Source organism: Protomyctophum parallelum (genome assembly GCF_964188405.1).
Source record: "Protomyctophum parallelum genome assembly, chromosome: 18".
Classification (NCBI taxonomy): domain Eukaryota; kingdom Metazoa; phylum Chordata; class Actinopteri; order Myctophiformes; family Myctophidae; genus Protomyctophum; species Protomyctophum parallelum.
The window spans coordinates 23,070,725-23,096,665 of NC_139716.1; the positions used below are offsets into that span (position 1 = coordinate 23,070,725).

The 25,941-nt window shown below is 44.7% G+C and overlaps 2 protein-coding genes across 2 annotated transcripts in view; both read left to right on the forward strand.

Annotated features, from left to right (window-relative positions):
* The window catches only part of rela (v-rel avian reticuloendotheliosis viral oncogene homolog A), a 285,280-nt gene that overhangs the window by 63,977 nt on the left and 195,362 nt on the right, over nucleotides 1-25,941 (forward strand). The gene's annotated exons all lie outside the window — the stretch shown is intronic.
* The window catches only part of LOC310875728 (mitogen-activated protein kinase kinase kinase 11), a 75,286-nt gene that overhangs the window by 1,288 nt on the left and 48,057 nt on the right, over nucleotides 1-25,941 (forward strand). The window contains exons 1-2 of the mRNA XM_083789046.1: nucleotides 1-416; nucleotides 24,300-24,480. The exon at nucleotides 1-416 is cut by the window's left edge and continues 1,288 nt beyond it. Of these exons, the coding sequence (XP_083645172.1) occupies nucleotides 1-416; nucleotides 24,300-24,480 (597 nt within the window). The remainder of the gene's footprint in view (nucleotides 417-24,299; nucleotides 24,481-25,941) is intronic.

Below are 25,941 nucleotides of genomic sequence, written 5' to 3' on the forward strand. Positions count from 1 at the left end.
GCCCGAGGCCGTGGACTTCCGCGAGCTGAGCCTGGAGGAGGTGATCGGCGTGGGCGGCTTTGGCAAGGTGTACCGCGGCACGTGGCGCGGCGGCCTGGTGGCGGTGAAGGCGGCGCGCCAGGACCCCGACGAGGACATCTCCGTGACGGCGCAGAACGTGCGGCAGGAGGCGCGCCTCTTCGCCATGCTCACGCACCCCAACATCATCGCCCTCATGGGCGTGTGCCTGCAGGAGCCCAACCTGTGCCTGATCATGGAGTACGCGTCGGGCGGCGCCCTGAGCCGGGCGCTGGCGGGCCGGCGCATCGCGCCCCAGGTGCTGGTCAACTGGGCCGTGCAGATCGCCCGCGGCATGCTCTACCTGCACAGCGAGGCCATCGTGCCGGTCATCCACCGAGACCTCAAGTCCAACAACAGTAAGTCAGTCCAGTCCAGTCGGTCAGTAAGGCAGACATGCACCTTCACTATAGCACCAGCAGCCTCTAAAACAGTAGTTCTCAACCAGTGGTCCTTGAGGGGGTTCCAGGTGGTCCCCATGCAGCTAAATGATGGAGGGACAGTTGGTAACCAAATGGACCCTTATAGTCTAGATCTTTAACTCTTGAGAGCGTAACATGAAACCAAATGGAATGTTTTCATTTTACACTTTTAAGAGTAAAAGTATTGTTAAACATCTACATTACTTAATTTACAAGAAGTCTATACAATTAGAGAATGTAGAATAATTGTTATTTTGATCAACGTTTGCCTGTTATCTCTCGTAATGGTACCACCAACATCAATACAGCATGGATTTGTGGACAAAATCATTGTATTCAATGACAACCAAATATTCTTTAGTTTTGGGTCTGAGAGGCTAAATGTCATCAAATGTCATCAATGTCATCCGACCTTGGCTCAAATGCTGAATAATCTTTTTTACCTTTTATGTGAAAAGTGTTAAAGTGTTCTCAAACCTTTTTATTTTTAATATTCAAGGACCCCCAAAACTCTCACTGTTGGAGTTACAGACCCTGTAAAGTTCCATTTGGTTTGGAACCCCCTCAAGTCCCTGCCTGGACCCCACTTTGAGAATCACTGCTGTAAAGTACATGGTGGACCAATAATATTAAGCTGCAGATGGTTGTCAACAGCCAGCCAGCCTAGCTTTTTTTCCTACGCAGAAAGAAAATCATTTAACACACCATAGCGTGTACAAATGGCACCAAATGGACCCATTACAGATCCCCAGCGTTTGGTGCTATTTGTATTTTGTAACACTCTTCGGAGACATTAGCAGCAGCAACACTACTGAGCAATATTACAGTGCAATAAACTAGTGGAATTCCCCAGGCTCCACATGGTACAAAGTAGAGAGTCATTCATCTATCAGTTTGACCCCGCTCCCAGTCAGCCCAGCTTCTCTGCTGCTAATTAGAGTGAAAAATGCTGACATGTTTGCTGGGGGTTTCTTTGGAGCGAAGGCCCTGTGGCATTGAGGGAACATGGTGTACTGGTGGTGAAAGTTATACTGTGGTGGTGGCAAGGCTATCCCCAAACAAAGGCAACTTTATCCCCCCACTCGTCGTGTGTAGCTCCACTATCTTCATGAACTCAAACATGTCGGAACATTCTATTACCATGTTTTTCTTTTTTGAATGACGGTCGGCGAAAAAAAAAAAAAAAAAAAGTTAGATGTTGTACTGTCGGTACAACTGACTCGATCCAAGTTTGTTCGGATGATTGTTGGATATTTATGTATTGTATAGGTTGGATTACATTTATTAGTAACTCATAATTCTTACGCTTGAGACTCAGAGCCCATCTAAGCCAGTGGTTCGGTTCTCAAAAGTTTTTCATATCAAGGACCCCCTATGTGACCCCCTATCAGCCTGCGGACCCCCATTTGAAAATATTTTCCAGGGACCCCCATAAGAGAAGATCTTCATGGCTCTAGCAGTGATTCTCACCCATTTTAATTTCAAGGACCCCAGTTTGACATTAATGTAACTCTGAGATGGAACCATTTGTCTCATTTGTACACTCACAACACAAGTTACAGTCCCATTGGAGTCCATTTTGTTTCCTAACTATCATCTAGCTGGGAACTCCCTCAAGGACCCCTGGGGGTCCCCGGACCCCACTTTGAGAACCACTGATCTAAGCAAGGTTCTGTGTATAACCGGATGCTTATATTGCACCAATTGAAGATTGTGAAAGAGTTTTGTTCATAAAAAAGTTGGTTGGTTACTTTGATGGTAAAGGTCAGGAATTCTGGTGGGAGCGTTTTATCCCAACACCCTCCACAACTGGTGCATTTGGACTTTGATGCGCTCTGGGGGTTTGTGGGAAGACTTGCGTCAGTCTTCGGGCCCTAAGCCCATTTAGGAAGGTTAGGGAACGCGTCACGCTTTAGCGTTTTTACCACTTAACTTAACCATTATTTGAAACTTTAGATGTTGAAAAATGGCAGATCTACAAGCTCATAGCGTGGCACCGAGTGCAGCGCTACGAGCTTGTAGGTCTGCTATTTCTTTTTTTAATCGAGAAAATGTGTCGCAAATCTTTGAATATTCTGCTTTCACAGCGAGGGTGGGTCCTTGACATGAAAAAGTGTGAGCACCACTGATATAGAAACAGGGTTTTTCAGAAAACTGTCAAGATTTAGAAGACATTTTGTAGAATCTGGTCTCAGTCCTAAATGGGCTAGCTAGTGTAGACATGTACTCTGTGGACAGGAGGACCTTGTCATTATTGTCGCGTTGCCAAGGCTGACAATATTGGCTCTTCTGTCCTTTTTGAACACTCTGCTGTATTAGCAGCACCTCTCCTGGTTAGCTTAGACACTGAGCCACCTCAATTCGGAGAGTTCCTATCTGTTATTATCATTCCTGTGACGCAGCAGATAAGGCCTGTGAGTTGACGAATCTCACGGTCCACAGTTTGTTATTTTTTGACACCTCTCTCTCTCTCTCTCTCTCTCTCTCTCTCTCTCTCTCTCTCTCTCTCTCTCTCTAGATGGATAGATAGATACTTTATTTGTCCTTTCGGAATTTTGTTTTGTGGCAAGCAGTCATCAGGATACAGAAAACATATACGAACAAACAGATCACACAGTACACATTGACATAAATAAAGAAACAATGCCAACAGAAGACATAGTCATAGTTCCAAGAGACATCACACTTTATGCACAGAACTGAGATGGGGCCTGCTTGTTCATAAGTTTCTCTCTCTCCTGCAGACGTTCATCGTCTAAACTCAAAACCAGTGGTTTTCAACCCTTTTCATATCAAGGTCCATTATTTACTTAGCATTTGAGCCACGGACCACCATTTGATGACATTTAGCCTCTCAGACCAAAACTAAAGAATATTTTGTTGTTGTTGTTGGATAAGATTTTGTCCACAATTCCATGCTGTATTGATGTTGGTACCATAAGGAGAGATAACAGGCAAACGTTGAGCAAAATAACAATTCTTCTACATTTTCTAATTGTGTAGACTTCTTTAAATTAAGTAATGCAGATGTTTAACAATAATTTAACTCGAGAGCGTAAGATGAAACCAATGAAATGACGTTATACTCTCAAGAATAAAATATCTAGTAAGGGTCCATTTGGTTACCAACTCTCCATCATTTAGCTGGGGACCACCTGGAAGCCTCAAGGACCACTGGTGGTCCCTGGACCACTGGTCTAAAGAACACTGCCACCTTGGATAATCGCCAAGTATGTCCCCAGTATACGTGTGTTTTGCAAAATATAAAACGTTCAAGGTTGCTCTATAGTTTCACAGAGAGAACCAACGAAAGATAAAGTACAAACAGTTTCTTTATTTCTGAGAACAAGTCCTTGATGCGAGAGCTAGGAGCTAATACACTTTATTGTTACATCTTGTGTACACAGGTCACTGAGGTCAGGACACATACATAAGAGTAAAACTTATTTTTAGTTTGGCTACCTTCAGACGATGCAGCAGCATAGATGACATCACATCAAACATAAAGCACAGGGATAGAATAAAGAGTGCAAGAAAGAGCAAACGAGTGGGGAAAAAAAGTAACATAATGTACATGTGCATGTTTTCCCTGTGGTAGCAAAGTTAGGTAAAGCTTATGTTCCATATATACAGCTAAAAAGGTGAATGATCCCTTGGTCAGCATAACCCCCCCCCCCCCCCCCATTTATCTCTGGTTTCCTGAGTTTGTGGTAGGATGAAATATGAATGGTACTGCCTGTTATTCTCGTAGACCTGCCATCTCACTCATAATGGCCTCCCTTCTAACTTATTCTTCCTGTTCCAATTCAGTGACTTTCTTTCTAAACGTCTTCTTTCTTTAGCTTCAAAACCTTCCTCACTTCCCCACCCGTTCTTCACCTCTTGTCTGTGCAGGCCAGGGTTCAACTTCACACACACCCCGGGAAATGGAAAATACCTTTTGGAGGAGGAGAAGCATACTTTTCTTTTAATGCACCGTTCGTTTGTACACAGAGTAGGGTTAAGCAAACACAATCCGGCTCTCTGTGCTGCTGGGAGATGATAATCTTTCTCCTCCACCTCCTCCTGCATCTTGTTTTGTTTGTCACTGGCCTGCCACTACTTGTCTCTCCATGCAGCTAACAGGCCTGTTGTGTGTGTGGTATGGCTGCAGTATCCTGTTGTGGTGGAGAGAGGAGGCTATATGGAGAGAGAGAGAGGGGAGGCCTTTGTTTTAAGCCATTTTTCACGGGACCGCATAGGTGTCGCTTTAGCTGTTGAAAAATAGTAAATCTACAAGCTCATAGCGTGGCATCGAGTGCTGCGCTACGAGCTTGTAGATCTGGTATTTTGAAAAAATCATGAAATGTGCCGCAAATCTTGAACTCTTTGAATTCTTCTTTCCCAGCAAATGTTTTTAACTCATATCTTTGCTTCTGGGGGAGGTCCCTAGAACAACATGTATTGAGATTGGGGTCGGCGGACAATTTCATATATTTGTTGGGCTCCTTGACATGAAATAGTTTGAGAAAACTGTCGTAGAAACAGGGTTTTCAGAGAACTGTCAGCATTTAGAAGACATTTTGTGGAATCTGGTCTCAGTCCTAAGGGGGTTAAAATACACTATCAATATCAATCATAGTAACGGTGTGTTGGTTACGGTGCTGGCAGGTTGGGAAGAAGGCTGAAAAGTACAGAAAAGAACCTTCACTAAAAACGCTGGGACAACGCTCCACACGTCCCAAACTCTTCTCCCTTCAGGCTCCAAAACTTCCCATTACAATCAGAACTGCAGACTCACTCCCAATCTTCTGCCGTAGTCTGAAAACCCACCTCTTCAGACTCCATCTTAGCCCGTAGCACTTACCCTAGCCTCGATGACCTTACAGGTGTATGCTTAGGCTCAACGTATGTAACTTACCGTAGATAGCATTCTATGTAGACATAGCACTCTATATAGATATTCCACTGTTCTTAGCTTAGGTATGATTCATGATGATTACTTTTATGTATAATGTATTACCATTTTTTTTGTTCTTGCTTACTGTAAATCACTCTGCATTAAGAGCGTCTGCTAAATGCCTACATTGTAAATTGAAAAGAGTTCTCACATATTTTTTGCATAAGCCTTCAATTTATAGAGATTGATTTAGCTTTCTTATTTTTTGAAGGATCTCTTAAACTAAAGGAATGGAACGATTAACACTCATGCATAACGTATTTTGCTATTATTAAGTTATAGTAATGAATGATAAATTATTATGAAGTTATAATAATCTCCACTTTCAGTTAAATAATTAAAAAGTCTTCCTTTTGAGATGAGATGAGATACACTTTAATAATCCCTGAGGTGTGATTATTCATATATACACACACACACACACACACACACACACACACACACACACACACACACACACACACACACACACACACACACACACACACACACACACACACACACACACACACACACACGCCACCAGTAAATACACAAAACTTTGGAACCAGTCAGCTAAGCTGTGTTATATAATTGATTGATTAAGCCGGTGAACAGTCATTATCTCCAGATACACTTAGAAACAAAAAGCCAAAGTTACTGCTGTGGTTGCTGGCAGTGTTGTGTGAAAGATGCTGATTAAACAGGATCATTGAAGAAAGGAGAGAGAGAGGGGGGAGACCTTGAACGTGAGCCAGGGACCATCAGTGGAATTCCACTGAAGGTAAATACACTGCAGCCGAGTACACAAGAGGAGAGAGTAGCCTCCGTCCTTATCTCTCCGACCTAATCTCTTGACTAGGTTTTATGTACTGTATGTCAGTGGTTCTCAACCAGTGCTGCTGTACAGTACGTATGTATGTGCATGCATGACTGTGTGACACGGTGTAACTCCAACAAGCTCAGCTCACATTTGATTGTATGTTTTACATTTGGTACTTTACTTTTAAGTATATTTTTGATTGATTACCAGACTACACAAACGGTTGCAAGGAGTTAACACTAAAACCGTATCGACTCTTGTGTGGTTTGGGCCATTGAATTCCATGCGTTGAATCATTCGGGTCAACGTCAGGACAACGCTAAAACCGTCTTGACCCTTTTGGTGTGGTTAGGGCTTTACTTGAGTAAACAATTGCATGCTCGCGTACAAAGCGGCTCAGTGGGCAATCTCCTTTTTTGGAGAAAATGGTACAAGTTATTTTACAGATATTTTATTTAGATAGAAAATGCCAGGGTAAATGCCATGCTAAGCGTTGGCATGCTCATAGACTCAGACAAGAAGCCGCAGTTAGATCGTGGATCAACATGTTTCTCTCTCCTTCCCACAAGTGGGCAAACATCTGATACATACCTCTAGTCTACCCAGCATGTTTTGATTCAGGGGCGGCAGCGCCCCGCACACACTGCAGTGCACTCAAAACATCCCCTCTGTGTGTGTGTGTCTGTGTGTGTGTGTGTGTGTCCGTGCGCATGTTAGCTCCCGCTTGCGACACACACACGCACACGCACACGCACACGCACACGCACACGCACACGTACACATACACACACTCTAGTTCTCACATGCATCAACATTCCCCAGACAGTTCAGTGAGAGGAATTATGTGGACAATTTGAACATTATTTTCTGTCCATGCTGAGGGTATGGCGAGGGTATCTTCCCGGCACCCTGAGCTTCTATTTTGAAGGAATCCCGGCTCTAATTGTGTTAATGAATTCAACCTGGCTTCTCATTTTATTTTTTGCAGTTTTCAAATAAAGTTCTAGTACTGCTGCGAAGGTACAAAACTGAACTATAGTTCTTTTTGTTGAAGAGTGAAGACACTCACTGTCATAGTTCACTGAATTATTGAAATCACCTATTTAAAGACTAGCTAAATCCTTTTGATACGTACCTCAAATGCTGAGATCAAACATAAAAAGCTTGCCAAACACTTGGCAACGGGCTGAGCCTCAGAGGAACTCTGTAGAAAAGAGAAAAAAAGCAGCAATTATAAAAGCTGCGTTGTCAGGAATGAACCCATCTCCTAAACACGAGAGCATGACCAGTGGCCCTCTGCTCTGCTGACCAGGATAACCAACGGCCATTAACCCGTTTAGACCTGCGGCCAAAAAAAAAGAAAAAAAAGATCTTCCAAATCTTAAAAGTTTTCTGAAAAACTTTGAGATAAAAACGTTTGCTCTGAAAGAATATATATTCAAAGAGTTGTGCCACATTTTCACAATTAAAAAAAAAAATAGCAGATCTACAAGCTCGAGATCTATGAGCTTGTAGATCTGGTATTTTTCAATAGCTAAAGTATAACGTACTGCTTAAAACAACAAAATTGGTTCCCGTAAAATCTTGTCTATGAGGTTTTCTCTTGGCAATATCGGTAGAGGGCACAGTGGAGTAACTAAAAGTATTTTTCCCTTTCTGGCTCAAAATGCATTTTATACGTGTGATGTGGGGGTCCAGAGTTCGTCCACTAAGGAAAGTATAGGCTTTCTAATTACACAAGCCGCCTTTTGTATTGGTGAGTAGGTAAAACGTTCATAGTATTTTCACTGAGGCTGGTCTGCATTTCATGCGAGGGCAGGAAGAGAACAGTCCCATAGCCTAAATGCAATGGCAGCAAAGGTCATTAGGGCTATGGAACAGAGCTATGCTAAGCTGTGTTGCTGTTTGGCTGTGCGTGCGTGCGTGCGTTGCTGTTGGCAGTGTGTCACTGTGTGATAAGAAGATAGCTTGGCTGAGCAGACAGTTTAGGCAGCCTGCCTGCTGGGGGTGCTCCCCACCTGGCAGTCTACCTGCTCAGCTGCCCTCCCTCCTGCCCCCCCCCCCCCCCCCCCCTGCCCCCTCATCAAAGAAGGAAAAAGTTCCACATTTTAAAACAAAGATATATCCCTTCCCCCCTCCCTCCCTCACATGGCATCGGACCTGCTGAGAACTGTTGCCTCAGCATAGCAACGTGTGCTTGTGCAGTGATGTAAATAGGTTTACAATGTAATGGGTCCCGGGACCCTGCAGGGGTGGTCTTTTAGATTTGCTGTGCATAGTATTGCATCCCAGGACCCCCGGAGGGTGACGTGATGGCGTTAAGCCCTAACCACACCAAATTAGGGTCAAGATGGTTTTAGCATTGTCCCTGCGGCGTGATGTGTCTTGTTGCACGTTGACCCACGTTGACCCTAGTGATTCAACGCATGGAATTCAATGGCCCCAAACCACACCGAAGGGTCTAGACAATTTTAGCGTTAACTCCTTGCAACCGTTTGGACCCAAGGAGTTGCATGGTGACCCTTTGGTGTGGTTAGGGCTTAAGGCCTAAAAAAGAAAATGCTTTGGTGCGTGCGTGCGTGTGTGCGTGCGTGTGAACATTACTCCAGGGGAGGAGAAGAGGAAAACTGAGGCACTGGCAGGTCACGGCAGGGCGGGCAGGAAGTGGAGAGGTTTCCATAAGTCGTCCAGGGAGAGATGTAGCTTGTTTCCCAGAGGCCTAATTCCCACTAGCTGATCAAGCACACAAAAGCATTTAAAAAAAATGCTGAATCGCAAGCTTCTTGTTACTTTTGAAGTAACTGTTTTGGACATCATGAGGTTTCTAACCTGACAGAGACGATTTTCCCCTCTACACCAAATCTCCTCACTGAAAAGAGAAGATCTACAAGCTTACTAAAGCGTCCCCAACAACAAAATTTGAGCTTTTAAAGTGATGGTACACATTAACCAGTTAACGGTTTCTTTAATATTATTTTAAAATTTAAATATTATTAAAAAGGTCAATTGCCTTCCGTCTGTTAGAAAAGTACTGTATTTGAAGGCCCTAGTAAAAGATACTGGTTCTGTTCAGAATTTATTTTGAAAATCTCTTTCCACAAAATAATAGAAAATGCTCGATAGTGGGCTCGATAAGAAACCGGCTCGATAAGCCTGATCGATAAGGTGCTCGTTATCAATAAAGATCACACCTGTGTGAAGTGAGGGGCGCTCTTATTATTATACATCATCTCATGAACAACTGAATTTATGTGATTGGTTGGTTAAATTTACATCATATTTGGCGGACATTTGACCTAATTTCTCCTTTCATTGTCAATGGCAAATATGAGACGTGTGGGGACAATATTTAGCGGACATTTGACCTAATTTCTGGCAAATATGAGACGTGTGGGGACAATATTTAGTGGACAATTGACCTAATTTCTTCTTTCACGTGTCAATGGCAAATATGAGACGTGTGGGGACAAAAGCTGTATATAGGAGGGGATAGCTCCAAGCAGCTCCATCCCTAGTCGGCAAATACCTACGAATGTTTGCCGATTACGACATACCCAGAATAGAATCGTTGATGCTGGGGATCAAATGTGGTTTGAATGCACTGTACACAGTGCATTCAATGATTCCAGATCCACTATTGACCATTTTGCACAGAGTACAATTTAAGGCATCATTATGTAACTTTTTAACAACTATATATAGACATTATTATGTCCCACAAAATGTATAATGTTACATATTTAAGGAGGAATACCAATCATCCTTCCATAAATGTAGACTTCGGGGGTTCCCTGGCTGCTTGAGGAATTATTTTATTACTATGTATGTACAGTATAGAGGAGGCTCCAGGGGTCCGTGGCTGCTATAGGGAATGATTGTATTACTATGTATGTGTAGAGGAGACTCCAGGGGTCCCTGGCTGCTTGAGGAATGCTTGTATTACTATGTATGTATAGAGGAGACCATGAGTTTCATCCTGGCATTTGCCAAGGCACCAATAAACTATAAATAAATAAAAAACCTTGATTTCCGGTTGGATTATCCCTCCCGCAGTGTGAAGAGCAGCAGCGTTGCCAGTACAGTTTGGTTGAGACACGGGACGTATAAGTAAAATGAGCAGAGGCCTTAATGGTTAGGGTCATTTATTAAGCAATCGGTGCACTGGACAGTGTTCAGAAAATAAAGTTTGGTCTTCATTGAAGTTTATAGAGTCCTTTTGCAAATCCAGCATTTAGTTAATTGGATTTGGCAGGCAGGAGAGAGATTCACTGGTGCTGCTCCACTGTTCTTGTCAACAGGCTCCAACAAACACTTTCTGTCAGGCCTTTCCCCTCCGAGGTAAATCGATAAGGGCTTTCAGTCTGACGACCACACTGCCAAGATCCAATGCAAATTATAGACATTTCTGGCTCCAGCTATAGAGCTGGATCTCCACCTTAATTTAAAATAAATAACCGTAAAATCCTTAGTGTTAATAACTTTTAGGCTAAAACCTCATAGATTTTGTTTTTACTGTGAATGTTCAGCTGACCTTGTCCCTTCTTTTCTTTTTCCTACTATAGGAATACGATTTTGCCACTATTTCTTTTCACCCAGTGTCAATTATCTAATGTAATCCTTGGGCGCTAGACTATCTCTGCCAACCTGGGGAGACCTCATGCTTCCTTCTATGCAAGCTGCTTCTTTTCACCTGACAGGGAAGAGTTTCCCCGGTTGGATGTATAGCGTGTGGAAGGAACACGTTATTCCGACCAGTTCCTTTTCCCCTCCATCAGGCGTCCCGGCTGGCCAGGGGGAGGCAGTTTAGAGACCAGGATTACTGCATGTTTTTTGTGAGGGTACCTATACCCTGTCCCACCTTGTTTGGCTGCGACCCCCCCCCCCCCCCCCCCCTGGTTAGTGTTTTCATGGACACGGCACTAATGGAGGTTAAACTTCAACATGTTGGCGTTAGGGATGGCTAGCTTGGGTTAATCAGTGAACAAAGTCAAGAAAGACCCCTTCTGCGTTTTTTTAGCTGACGTTGGCTACTTTACACAGAGAATAATTTATAACGCCCAACCCCACCCAACCCCACCCCCCACTCCACAAACTTTGATGTTGATGCCCATTTATTAGCCTGCCTGTGCGTGATCCATACATACAGGGTGTGTTAGGGAAGCATTTCTCTCACGGCGATTAGCTTCGGGGACTTGTTGCTGCCTGGAGCGGAGGCATGTGTGCTCTCTATAGCTTTTTTAGGGTGGAAGTCACTGGAAGGAAGCCAAGCCCCACCTATAACCTTTCTCATGACTCCTGCTGCCTGTTGCCGTTGCTTTGCTTTTTACCATGGGTGGTCAATGGAACTGTTTTGTGACAGGGGAATGTTTGCGGTCGTAGAGAGAGACTCGGTTGTGTGTGAACTCGGTGACATCGCACCCGTTCGCTTCTTGAGGAGACTACACACGAACGAACAAAGTCAAAACTCATTGTAATTTGGAGTTGGCGTCTTCACACTGTAAGATTATACCTCCCTTTCTCCGCCTCTCTCTCTCTCTCTCTCTCTCTCTCTCTGTCTCACACACACAGGTCTCTCTCTCTCCCTACCCTGGCCAGAGGCTGCCAGACTGTCTGTCAGCCTATGGCCTAGTCCCTCGGGGGACAAAGCTCCCCTTCTTCCTGGGGAAAGCCCCCACCCCGTCGGAATTCTCCCTTCGCCTACGGGCGCAGAGTGAGCAGAGTGCCTGTCGGCCCAGCCACATAGGGGAGGGGAGGGGAGGGGAGGGGAGGGGAGAGGAGGGGAGGGGAGGGGAGGAGGGAGGGACGAAGGTAGATACAGAAGTTAAAAGAGAGAGAGGGAGAAAGAGGAGGGGCAGGTGAAGAGTGATGGGTAAAATATGCAGCGAAGGTTGGAGCGAGAGAGAGATGCAGGTATACCGGCACAAATTAAGGGCAAAGAGAAAACATAAATTAAGCCAGGTGTGGAGTGAAGAGGCAGAGAGTTGGGATCAATTGAGAAGCTCCTCTTCATCCATTACAGGTGAACCGTTCTCATAGTATTGGGGCTGCAGAACTATGCGAGCCCAACTGTGGTTGAAGTCTAATAATATGCAGTGAATTGTGCATGCACGGCAGTTCACACGAACATGTGTTTACTCGGCAGCTCGACTTCCCCTGAAGTGACACGACACGGCCATTACACTGATAGCGTTGACGCACGAACACGTATTAGTTGCTTATTTTGCAATTTCTCAATCTTTAGTATCGCAGAAATTTCAATTGTTGATGTGGTGGCTGAGGGCTGGCAGGCCTTGTTTGAGGAAGTGTTGACGGACATGTAAATATACTGTAAGCCCAGTGTTTACCTAGGACGTATACAAGGACACGCTTTATCGATCTTCTACATCAGCGGTTTTCAACCCTTTTCATAACAAGGTTCATTATTTATTCAGCATTTGTAGCCTCTCAGACCCAAAACTTAGAATGTTTTTTTTGTCGTTGGATAAGATTTTGTCCACAATTCAATGCTGTGTTGATGTTGGTACCAGGCAAACATTGATCAAAATAACAATTATTCTACATTCTCTAATTGTCTAGACTAAATTAAGTAATGCAGATGTTTAACAACAATTAAACTCTTGAGAGCGTTAAATGAGTTGAAGACATATATAAGGGTAAAATATCTAATAATAAGGGTCCATTTGGTTACCAACTCTTCCATCATTTATTTACCTGGCTCAAGGACCACTGGTGGTCCCCGGATCACTGGTTGAGAACCGCTGTTCTACTTTCTTCGGGGGGGGGGGGGGACACCACATGACGCCGTAACACACGGCGAGCGAAACGCCTCGCCTCGCCTGCTGCTCCCTCCCTCCGTTCAGGGCTGTGTGAGAGGCCTTGAGTCAGACACAGTCCCAGGCAGCTCGCTCCAAATTCATAATCTGCAGCGAGTCATTTTCTGCAGACTGACACACTCTTGTTTTCTGAACAACAAACAATGCCAAACAGAGGCCGGTTGCCGTGGAGACGTGTCACGGTGTTTTGCTGCCGTGTAGCCCAGCCATTGTTGGTGGTTTGGTTTGGTTTGTGTGTCCTCCATGATATCAGTAAGACAGTCTGACTTTGGAATGGATACTTGTTTTTAGCTCTGTGGTTGTTTTCAACCCTTTCCATATCGAGGCCCATTGTTACTTGCGCAAGCAGAGTGCGCAAGTAATAGTTTCGCCCGGGACTCGTATGCACCGTCCCAGCCAACCCGCCACTTTTGATGCGTATGCACCGTCCCAGCAAATTGTGCCTGATTTGCTGGGACCCGAGTACATGGTGTGTATATGTATAACTAGCTCTCAATGATGACGTGAGAAATATGTGGATTAAAGGACCCAATGCCAGAGTGTAATTGGTTTTCGATGGTGACGTAATGACGATATGTTTTAATGTTGGGAGGATTAAAGGTAATGCTCCTGTGTATACATGTATGTAATCTGGCACCACTGCCGTATCAGGCACAATTTGCTGGGACGGTGCATACGCATCAAAAGTGGCGTGTTGGCTGGGACGGTTTTTGGCGCAATGTAACCACAGTATACCGCTAATCAATTTACAAATTACATATACATATATATATAGTATATGTATAACTAGCTCTCAATGATGACGTAAGAAATATGTGGATTAAAGGACCCAATGCCAGAGTGTAATTGGTTTTCGATGGTGACGTAATGACGATATGTTTTAGTGTTGGGAGGATTAATATATATTCTTTCACAGCAAACGTTTTTAACTCAAATCTTTGCTTCCGGGGGGGTCCCTGAAACAACATATTTTGATATGGGGGTCGGCTGCCAAATAATCTTTGGGGTCCTTGAAATGAAATATTGAGCGCCACTGACATAGAAACATAGGTAAGGCATAAGCCGCTCCTATGCCCAGCTTTGTGTGTTTGTGTGTACCACATTCTAGTGATGATTTGATTGGCTGAACACGGAAGGTGATGTGTGATGATGTGTGACAGTGGTGTCCCGGTGGTCCTTGACTCTTTGAGGGGATTATGCTTTCTAGCTCAAGACTCAAAAGAGACTGTCTCCTGGGTGGGAACCCAAAACGAATAGCAGATGACAGATGTACAAGCTCAACGACTTGTCGATCTGCACTTTTCTTTGATTTCCATCCGTCCATCTTCAACCGCTTATCTGGGCTGCGGGGGCAACAGCTCCACCAGAGAGCTCCAGACTTCCCCCTCCAGAGCAACGCTAGTAACTTCATCCTGGGAGACCCTGAGGCGTTCGCGACAGATGTCGGAGATATAAACCCTCCAACTCATCCTTGGTCTGCCCCGGGGTCTACTACTCCGAGTCTCTCTGGCGTGACTGAACTTCTCACCCTATCTCTGAGGGAGATGCCAGCCACCCGTATGAGAAAACTCATTTCGGCCACTTGTATCCACAACCTTATTCTTTCGGTCATGACCCAAACGTGCCGCGTTCGGGAATCATTTGTAGTTTGTAGTCCCCCCAATCCAACCCTTTGATGCTGAGTGCCAAGCAGGGAGGCATATGACCCGGTCAGGGATGGAACCCCGACCTCCTGGTTTCAGGGTGGACACTCTAACCACAAGGACACAAGGTCTGCATGATCAATGTGCACAAAGTCGAGGGGCAACTTGTTATAAATGTTTCTCTTTGCAGTGACTGAATGAATGAATCCGGCCTAGTGTCTGAACTAGATTCAGTCTGCAATCACATGTTAAAGATATTTTTTTGCGGCTTACGCCTTTTATAGATTTTTTTTTAAGGGACAGATAGTAGGCTGACAGGAAACGGGAGAGAGATGGGGGGATGACATGCGGTAAAGGCCGTGTCGGGTTCGGGAGTCGAACCCGCGGCGCACCGCGACTGGATCACCAGTCCGGTGCCCAGACCGTTACGCTACGGCCTGGGCCTGCAATCACATGTTGTCCAATAACTGGCTGACCGATATGGCGGAGAGTAGTCAGCGTTATTACTTAGTGATGAGGGGAGACGGAGAGGCTGAACTGTGGATGCACCCACAGCCCTTCCAGTATAGGAAGAGGAAGAAGTGCGTGCGTGCGTGCGTACGTGCGCGATAAAACTGCCATAATGCTCGTAACTTGCGGTGTGTTGCTAAAAACGTGTCTTTGTGTTTATATAGCTTGATGGCATGTTTGACGCACGCACGCACGCACGCACGCACGCACGCACGCACACACACACACATAAGTACCCATCATTCTGCTAGCCTGGCCCAGGCAGACACTTCTGGCTCTGGTCTCTTATTGGTCAATCAGATGATAACAATCAGTGTCTCTCTCTCTCTCTCTCTCCCTCTCTGTCTCTCTCTGTCTCTGTCTGTCTGTCTGTCTGTCTGTCTGTGTCTCTCTCTCTCTCTCTCTCTCTCTCTCTCTCTATCTGCCTGTCTCTCTCTCTCTCTGTCTCTCTCTCTATCTGCCTGTCTCTCCCTCTCTCTGCCTGTCTCACCCTCTCTGCCTCTCTCACCCTCTCTCCAGAAAATAGCAGATATTCAGACATATAGGGCCTAAATGGAAACAAGACTGCAAGGCATTTTCTTTGGTGCTGTAGTGTCCAGTATTGTTTTTGGCAGCAAATTTTTATTTTAGTTTTAGTCATAGTCTTTTGAATAGTCTGCATTTTGTTTTAGTCACATTTTAGTGTTAGTCTAGTTTTAGTCGACTAAATATCATGAGATTTTAACTAAATCTACAGTTGATTTAGTCGACTAAAATGTATTTTGGCGGGCCATGATGCCGTCGTAATGACTGATTTTACACTTGCTGAAAATAGCCGATCTACAAGCTCACAACACGTTGCAGCACAACATGTTGTGAGCTTGTAGATTGGCTATTTTCAGCATGCAACCAAGTTTAAAATGACATGTCTTTTACTTTGACTGGATCTCTTGTCCACTAGTCCCTTCCTAACATTTTAGTCTAGTTTTTATTTGTTGACGAAATTGTCAATATATTTAGTCTTAGTTTTACTCATCATAGCTTAGTTTTCATTTAGTTTTTGTCAGTGAAAAAAGGTAGTCGACGAACATTTTTCGTCTTAGTTTTAGTCGATGAAATCAACACTGGTCCTGTCTCTTGGACTGGTTGCTGTTTTTACATTTCTGCCTAATAGACTATTCAATCAATCAATCAATCAATCAATCAATCAATCAATCAAAAAACGTTATTCTTAATGTTATTTCAGACACGCATACAGTGATGCAAATAGCCTGCATCCTTAGACAGTGTCCTTGTAGTTAGAGTTTCCGACCTGAAACTGGGAGGTCGGGGGTTCGATCCCCGGCCGGGTCATACCAAAGACTGTAAAAATGGGACCCAATGCCTCCCTGCTTGGCACTCTGCATCAATGGGTTGGATTGGGTGGTCAAATCAACTAATCAAATGATTCCCGAGCGCGGCACGGCTCCAAGAGATGGGTCAAATGCGGAGAACAAATTTCACTGCGGTATAACGTCTTTGACTTTGACTCACTAAATTGAGAGAGGACGCAATCATGATGTTACCCTCCGGGAAAGTGTAAAATTGGTCCATTTTGGTTTCATTTTACACTATCAAGAGTTAAAGATCTAATAAGGGTTAATTTGGTTACCAACAACTCTCCATCATTTAGCTGCGTGGGGACCACCTGGAACCTCCTCAAGGGACCACTGGTTGAAAAGAAGTGGTTGTCTGGTTCTGAGGAAGGCGTGCACACACACACACACACACACACACACACACACACACACACACGGGCACACATCACTTCCTGGTCGTAGAAAGGGGGGGGGTCGGGGGTTCCTGACCCATGCTTGTTGTTTTTTTAACCTTCTTTCCTGCAGCGATGTGAATCGCTGCTGCTTCTTCTTCTTCTTCCTAGGCTCGGCGCCTGAGTCATTGTTTGTGTCTGTTATCCGCCAGCCGGCCGGCCGGCCGGGAAGGATGATGGCGGGCCGCCGAGCTCAGTATTTACCGCAACGGGGCCCTGACCCCATTCAGTCCTTTTGTAGTCTGCTTATATGAGTGCAAATGGTTTCGCCACATTGTGCTGGTTGTGTTTGGACTGTTTTTTTTGTGGGGGGGGGGGCTGGTTTGCTTTCCTGGCGTTGCTGCTGCCTGGCTGCGGATCCCTGAGGGCCAAATGTAATTCTGCATGGCGGACTTAAAACCCATTCTGACCTGAGATCAGATTCATACGAGGTTTCCACTGGACACATACTGGTCTGATTAACCCATTCTGACCTGAGATCAGATTCTAAAAAAATGTCAGTCGTTCTTCGATTTTTCAAAAATATTTTTCAATAGCTTAAAGAATAACATGATGCTAACACCAAAATGGGTTACCGTTCAGAATGGACTTAAAACCCCAGGAAAGCATCATTGTCACCTTTTAGGATTTAGCCATGTTTTATACTTTGGTTACTCAAAAAGTAAGCAGATACATGCTTGTAGATCTGCAAATATTTGAATATATGTATTATTCTTCCTCAAATTTGGTCCCTGGAACAAAATGTGTTGAGATGGGGGAGGGGGGGGTGGGGGTGTCGTAGACTTGCGGCCAAATCCAAATAATTTTGGGGGTCCTTGAAGTTTGAGCACCACTGATATAGTAGCACAACATTTTCAGAAAACTGTCATTCTAAAAAAACAAAAAAAATACATTTTAGGCTAAATGGGTTAAATGGATGATGCAAGCGGAGCTGTGTTCATCTGCTGCTTGCGCAATGTCTCCATGAACTTCGGCAAAGTCGTAGGAAACGCTGCGTGTGAACGTGGCGTGTGTGTTTGAATAGTTCTCTCGGGGCGTGTGACGAAAATCACAATATCCATCCAGGATAGAAAAGGAGGAAACAGACTGTGTTATTACAATGCAATCACCAACATGGTTCCACCTAACAGAGGTCTTCATCATTGGGGCTAAATTACATTCTGGCCATGTACCTGATGTTAGAGTGAAGCAGGACAGGTGCATTATGGGAGGGGGCTGTTCCATCTCTGTCTCAGTATCTCTCTCTGTCTCTGTCTCTCTCTCTCTCTCTCTCTCTCTCTGTCTCTCACTCACACACACACACACACACACACACACACACACACACACACACACAGACAACACAAGCTCTTGTTGCTGCATTCCTTTGTGACGTCAAACACCACTGCCTCAGCAAGAATGGCACAGGATGTCTGCCGAGAGAGAGAGAGAGACTCCATATTTGCGGGCATGTGCAATGAGAGGCAAAGTTCGAGAGACGCCGACATCGCGATAAACCCTGTGTGTGTGTGTGTGTGTGTGTGTGTGTGTGTGTGTGTGTGTGTATCTGTCTGTGTGCGCATACATGCGACAGTGCGTGCGGCCTCAAGAGAGACTGAAATAGAGGAAAAAGAAAACAGTGCTTGGCCCAGGAAGTCGGAAAGTGACTGCAAATAGCAAGGATCCTTACTTCCCTATAATAGATCAGATTCTTTGGTACTTCTGCCCCCAGCCTTTCGGTGCGTGCCAGCCTCGCCCGGCAGGCCAGTGCCGGCCTGGCAGTGTGTACTAGGGGAGGGGAAGCAGCAGGGCTGCCAACTTGTGCCAAGCCACAACACTTGATCCATAGTCACACACACCATGAAGCAGGACTGACTGAGACAAAAAAAAATGGCCTTGATGTTTTCGCGTAATTTGGCCCAGACAGGCCCACCGCAACCGGCACGCAGATACTTTCGGGTTGAGGCTTATACAAATACTTTAAATACATAAGCCCCTTAACACAATCAGCGCCGGGATTTCTTTCAAAATAGAAGCTCGGGGTGCCGGGCAGATATGGCAGCTTTTACTCTGAAAGCCGGGGGCTTCCGTTCCGTACAAAAACCCGGGAGGCATAATGTTGCTTGCTTACGATGATTACGATCGACGTTTCCACATCGTCTCAATGTGTCTAACCCTAACCACACACCACACAACAACATAAATGATAAACACGGAGAAAATAAATAAATGATACACAACCAACAGACAACTAATTTAACATTTGGCCCAGACCGGTCCACCACAAGCCACTGTCCCACTATGGGACGGCCCACCAGACACATGTCTGGTACGTTTAGTGGCCAGTCCAGGCCTGCCATGAAGCACTGGTGTAAAGTAAGTACATTTACTCAAGTACTGTACTTCTTGAGGTATATCATACAGTAACCACTTCAACCCTAAGTATATACATTTCGGCCATTTGATATAGCCGATCTACAAGCTGTGGATCTGTTACTTTCCAAAGGTTTTATTTTTATGCAATTTGAAAACTGTTATGTAACACAGTTGCAGTATTGATCGAAAAACAAAAAAAACACCACTGACCATGAATCACTGACCGTCTACACTGAACACTATCCGCTGTGAAAGTATTACTCAACCTAGCTACTACAGCAGTTAAGACAAATATGTCGGTTTTTTTAATCACTTGCTGCGAATAAGGGAAGCAGTGCTTATTTATTTACGAGACCAATGTCAGAGGAAGGGAGAGAGAGAAGGCTGAAAACCGGATGTAAACTCTGGCGAGATGAGAAACACAGTGTTAACATACACTATCTATTTCTTTCAGCAACCAACATGTGTTTACACTGATACAGTATCAATTTTGGAAAATTGGTCATTTGAACTCCCCGAGAGTTAATCAGCACTCAAATAAAAATGTATTACTGTATATTTTAGCTTAAAAATAGCACATGATCTACTGTGCAAGCTCACAGTGCGTCGCATGTGAGCTTGTAGATCTGCTATTTTCACTGAATTTTAGCCTATCTTTGCTCAGAGTAGGGACACTCTTGGGGTTTACGTGGTTGCCATGATGCAAGCTTTTGTTTGGCTCACATCTGTTTTTGGGAGCCTGGCTGCTATACTTGACCCCTTCCCACAGGTTCTTGCATCTATATTGTATAGATACACATGTGACCACCATCCTCATCTAAGAAGTTTTGGGGAGTGTTTTGAGAGCTCATGGAAGACCGCGGGCAGGTTGATTGTTGCAGTTAGGCTTTGAACATATATCCCATTTAGGACAGATTCTACAAAATGCCTTCTAAATCCTGACAGTTTTCTGAAAAACCTCTGCTTCTATGTCAGTGGTTCCCAAACAATTTTCACGTCTTTGGACGCCGACCCCCCCATCAGAAAATATATTGTTCCAGGGACCCCCCCCCCCAGAAGATATGAGTTAAAAACGTTTGCTGTGAAAGAATATATATTCAAACACATTTTCACGCCTTTTCAAAAATAGCAGATCTACAAGTTCCCGTCGTTAATGGGATATCACAGCCATCATTATGATGGTGCATGGCGTGCTGCAGGTACCAGATGTGTTATCTACGTTGCTTGCTGCGAGGGACCCTGATGTTGCTGCTGGTCGCCTCTTACTATGTTGACACGCCCTGCCTTCCCACGCTCTGTGCCAGTGCCATCGTCTTGTTCCTGCCATGGCTTTTCCAACGCCCTGCAGGAGCCTAGCACACTGAAAGTAGGGCTTTATATCAATAATGTATTTCGTATAGAATCGGCTCCTCCTGATGATGCAATAAGTGGCTGTGTTTATCAGCTGCTTGTGCAACATCTCCGTGAAGTTCGGCGAGGGCACAGAATCGCACGCCGTGACTCATGACAAACATCTGGTTGGTGGGGTAGTAGGAAAACGCTGCGTGTGAACGTGGCGTGTGTGTTTGAATGATTCTCGGGGCGTGTGATGAACATCACAAGATCCATCCGGGCACTCGGTATAGAAAGGAGGAAACAGACTTTGTTATGATACAAAGGCAATCACCAACATGTTTTCCACCTACAAAGGTCTTCATCGGGGCTAAATGCAATGGGCTATATGCATACATTCCCTACTTCCTTCACAGGTGTTACCGATGATACTAATGAAGGCTCTGTTCCATTCTGGTCAAACAGAGTCGGCTGGAAAACTTGTATTTCCAAAATCGTTAGGGTTAGGGGGTTAGGGTTATTTTCAGAACTAGCGGAAATAGATGAATATTGGGAGCTATGTAGATATTTTCACTATACTTTTGCAGTAGGGTATTAAATGACAATTGTTTTTGTTGAGATACGTTTATGACTGCAACAATATTCAATATTGTATATGAGACTATTTAATATCACCTTGGTTTTTTAGCACATAATAGAGCGCCAAAGTCTGACGCCAATATCGGTAGAGGTATAAGATTTTACATGAAAATCATCCATGCTGTTTCACTCATATGGATATGAAGAATCAACGAAAACGCTAATGTTACTGCTGCTGAATTAGTTACATTTAGCTAGGAACAGACTATCAAAATATGATTGACTGACTGTCGTAAACGATACAGAGGCGCCTCCCCGACAATTTCACCAAGACGGTTTGTTTATTTTTGGACCACAATGCTTATATGAGACGATTTTAATTTCTCTATGGAGAATAACCTGGGGTCATCCTCCATAGAGAAATTACTTCCATGAACCAGGGGATGAGCGAGTGACGTCAGGACTTCGGCGCTCTATAATAATACTAATAAATAAAATGCATCGTTGTCACAATAGTGATATTGAGGTATTTGGTCAAAAATAATTGTGAAATACGAATGTGTCAATATCAGCCATGCAGCTCTCTACTGCAAAAGTGTTGCGTGTACAAATTGAGCCGTAGTTGGATAGATCCTACCCAAAACACAACCTAGCTGGTATGTAAGCAAAGGGTTATAATAAGAATATTTGTTTTTTTATTGTGAAGTTATTCATCTTCACAGTCTGTTCCAACAGAAAGACACGCATAGGGCAAAACAACATGGCATCACACAACAACATAACACCAAGACAATACATGTGAAGTCCCCACTCCCCAGTATTCACAGAACCACCATATCAGCGAGGCAATTTAGTGAATGCTGCAGTGGCTGAAGGGAGTTCAAGGGATACAACTCCTACTAAAACAAACGTATTTTTCCCCATTTAAAAGTTTTGTCTAAATGACTATGTACGGATGATCAGTGTCATTTGATACTGTGAGTGCTAAACGTGTGATGGCTTTATTGTTCATATCAGAAAGTGCGGGGGGTTAGCTAAACCCGCTATTTGTTGTATGTGTTTGATTCGCCGTTTTGTAATGATTTAAAATAAATAGCGGATTTGTCGCGCACCTGGTGACGAGGCGGACACGTTATGATCAGAGCCATCTAATAGAGTTACGAAATTTAAAGAATTTGGGGGCCCTTCCCTACTTCCTTCACAGGTGTTACCGATGATACTAATGAAGGCTCTGTTCCATTCTGGTCAAACAGAGTAGGCTGGGAAACCAAAATCGTTAGTTACGAAATTGAGGGGGCGGAAACCGAGCAGTTGGAAATACATTGTTTTCAACGAGGGCGGCGCAAATAAGAGCCATTTCAATTTCTAATCACTTGAGCAATTATTTTAGATTTCTCGTCCATATTTGGAGTCACACCATGGCAAGGCACAACCCCAACCTCTACCAAAGTGGTCTTACCCCTTATTAAGGTTGGAGCACCTTTGCCTCAGATACACCTGTGTGACATATTGTTTATGATGTTGTTTATGTATTTATAACAGACCCATCGTCCCAACACTATACTGTATTATGACACATCTATACTCACTGGGACTCCTGACGCCATATAGCACGCCATCCATGGCAATGCTTGTTAACTTATACCATTTGCAATGAATCCTATTTCATTGCTTTATATTGTGTCTATCTGCGGAACGGCGCTGTGGTGGTGATTTACTGCGTCATCGCTTATGTGGAAATTTAAGACTCACATTGTAGTGATTTAAGACTCACATTGTAGTGATTTAAAAGAAAAAAGGGGAAGAGGATGTGAGGAAGAGGGAGAGTGTATGCATGTGCGCGCAATGTGCGTGCGTGCGTGCGTGTAAATGCTAGAGCGCAAAGGCAGGTCTTGTGTTAAAGTTTTCTCAATATGTCTTAATGTTTCTTTATTATGCGTGAGAAAGGCCAACGCAGCGGTGCATTTTAATTGGCATCGCTAATTGGTCATTTAACCACTTAAAAAACCCAGCGTCCGTGCATTGTGGGGGAAAATGGTGAGCTTGTCGACGTGCTATTTTCAGACACAGTTTTCAGACACGGTATAGGGGCGCCCGCTGGCCTAGCGGTCCGGGCGCATGCCACATATAGGCTGTGGCCTGACGGCGTGTCCCATGGTCCGAGCCCCGTTCATGACGACCTTTGCTGCGCGTCTCTCCTGTCTCTCTCTCCCTCTTTCCTGTCAATCTTCACTTGTATCTAATCAATATATGCTCAACAAACCTAGTCTTATATTCAGCACAATTAGGGTACATATAATTTGTTTGCTCCCACCTCCACCACCGGTGGACTCTGCTCTTAGTTCTGTTTGCTCCCACCTCCACCCAGGGCTGGATTAACACCACACGCGGGTGAAGGTCCCCCCCTTCACCCGCGTGCAACATTTTTGCTGTTTTTTGGGGCGGTTTTATGCTGTTATATTGGCCTATTTCCGGTCGCCTACCCCCCCCAGAGTGACAGCCAATCTAGCGCATTGTTGCTGCTTTACACACACAATTTGCACTTTTCAGCTGCCCTTCTCACCAATAAATGCAACAATAAAACACTAATCTTTTTAGACACCATTTATTTCATTCAGATTAGCAGGGACATTTTCTGTGGGGCCCCTGGTGCCCAAGGGCCCCTGGGTACGTGCCCAAAGTGCCCATATGGTAGATCCGGCCCTGCCTCCACCCCAGCACCACCGGTGGGCTCGCTATTTCTGTTCCCCGTGGTATATTTGATCCTTGCTTTTAATTGTTAATGATGGTTGGTTGTATAATTGTTAATGATGGTTGTATAATTGTGCCGAGCAGGGAGGAAAAATGTAGCAGAGCCGAACCCCAAAATATTATATGCACAACTTGTATTCTCATTCAATAATAAATATATGTTCAATCTATTCGTGAGTTATCTGACTGAACTGGGTAAACTGTAACTCTTCTCTTTGTCCCTTCCTTTTCTTCTTCCCTCCCTCCCTCCCTCCCTGCGTTCCGTGCGTCCGTCCTGTCCTGTCCAGTCCTGCTGGCCCTGCCCATGGACGATGAGGACATGGAGGGGGTGACCCTGAAGATCACAGACTTCGGCCTAGCCAGGGAGTGGCACAAGACCACCAAGATGAGCACAGCCGGAACCTATGCCTGGATGGCCCCCGAGGTCATCAAGGCCTCCACCTTCTCCAAGGGCAGCGACGTGTGGAGGTCAGTCTGTGTGTGTGTGTGTGTGTGTGTGTGTGTGTGTGTGTGTGTGTGTGTGTTTTTTCCAGACTGAACTCACACATTTTACACTTTATCTTCCCATCAATCACATCATTGACACACGCCATCATTCAATGTTGGGGAAAATACCATGTTGATATAAAAAAAAGAAATGTTTCCCTGAGAGTTCCAAAGAAGAAGTGGCTGAATATTGAAATCACAGAAACCAGTTGGCCCACGTTTATGATATGTACTATGATAGGAGCCAACCAATCATATCAACGCTCGAGGGGTACTATGATAGGAGCCAACCAATCATATCAACGCTCAAGGGGTACTATGATAGGAGCCAACCAATCATATCAACGCTCGAAGGGTACTATGATAGGAGGCAACCAATCATATCAACGCTCGAGGGGTACTATGATAGGAGCCGACCAATCATATCAACGCTCGAGGGGTACTATGATAGGAGGCAACCAATCATATCAACGCTCGAGGGGTACTATGATAGGAGCCAACCAATCATATCAACGCTCGAGGGGTACTATGATAGGAGCCGACCAATCATATCAGCGCTCGAGGGGTACTATGATAGGAGCCAACCAATCATATCAACGCTCGAGGGGTACTATGATAGGAGCCGACCAATCATATCAACGCTCGAGGGGTACTATGATAGGAGGCGACCAATCATATCAACGCTCGAGGGGTACTATGATAGGAGCCGACCAATCATATCAACGCTCGAGGGGTACTATGATAGGAGCCGACCAATCATATCAACGCTCGAGGGGTACTATGATAGGAGCCAACCAATCATATCAACGCTCAAGGGGTACTATGATAGGAGCCAACCAATCATATCAACGCTCGAAGGGTACTATGATAGGAGGCAACCAATCATATCAACGCTCGAGGGGTACTATGATAGGAGGCAACCAATCATATCAACGCTCGAGGGGTACTATGATAGGAGCCGACCAATCATATCAACGCTCGAGGGGTACTATGATAGGAGGCAACCAATCATATCAACGCTCGAGGGGTACTATGATAGGAGCCAACCAATCATATCAACGCTCGAGGGGTACTATGATAGGAGCCGACCAATCATATCAGCGCTCGAGGGGTACTATGATAGGAGCCAACCAATCATATCAACGCTCGAGGGGTACTATGATAGGAGCCGACCAATCATATCAACGCTCGAGGGGTACTATGATAGGAGCCGACCAATCATATCACCGCTCGAGGGGTACTATGATAGGAGCCGACCAATCATATCAACACTCGAGGGTACTATGATAGGAGGCAACCAATCATATCAACGCTCGAGGGGTACTACCCGCAAGTCAGTCAGTCTATGCTGATGCTTCAACTTCCATTGAAGTGAATAGTGACATAATAGGACCGCTAGGGTTCAGTTGGGACCATACTGATGGACGGAGGCTCTGACGTATT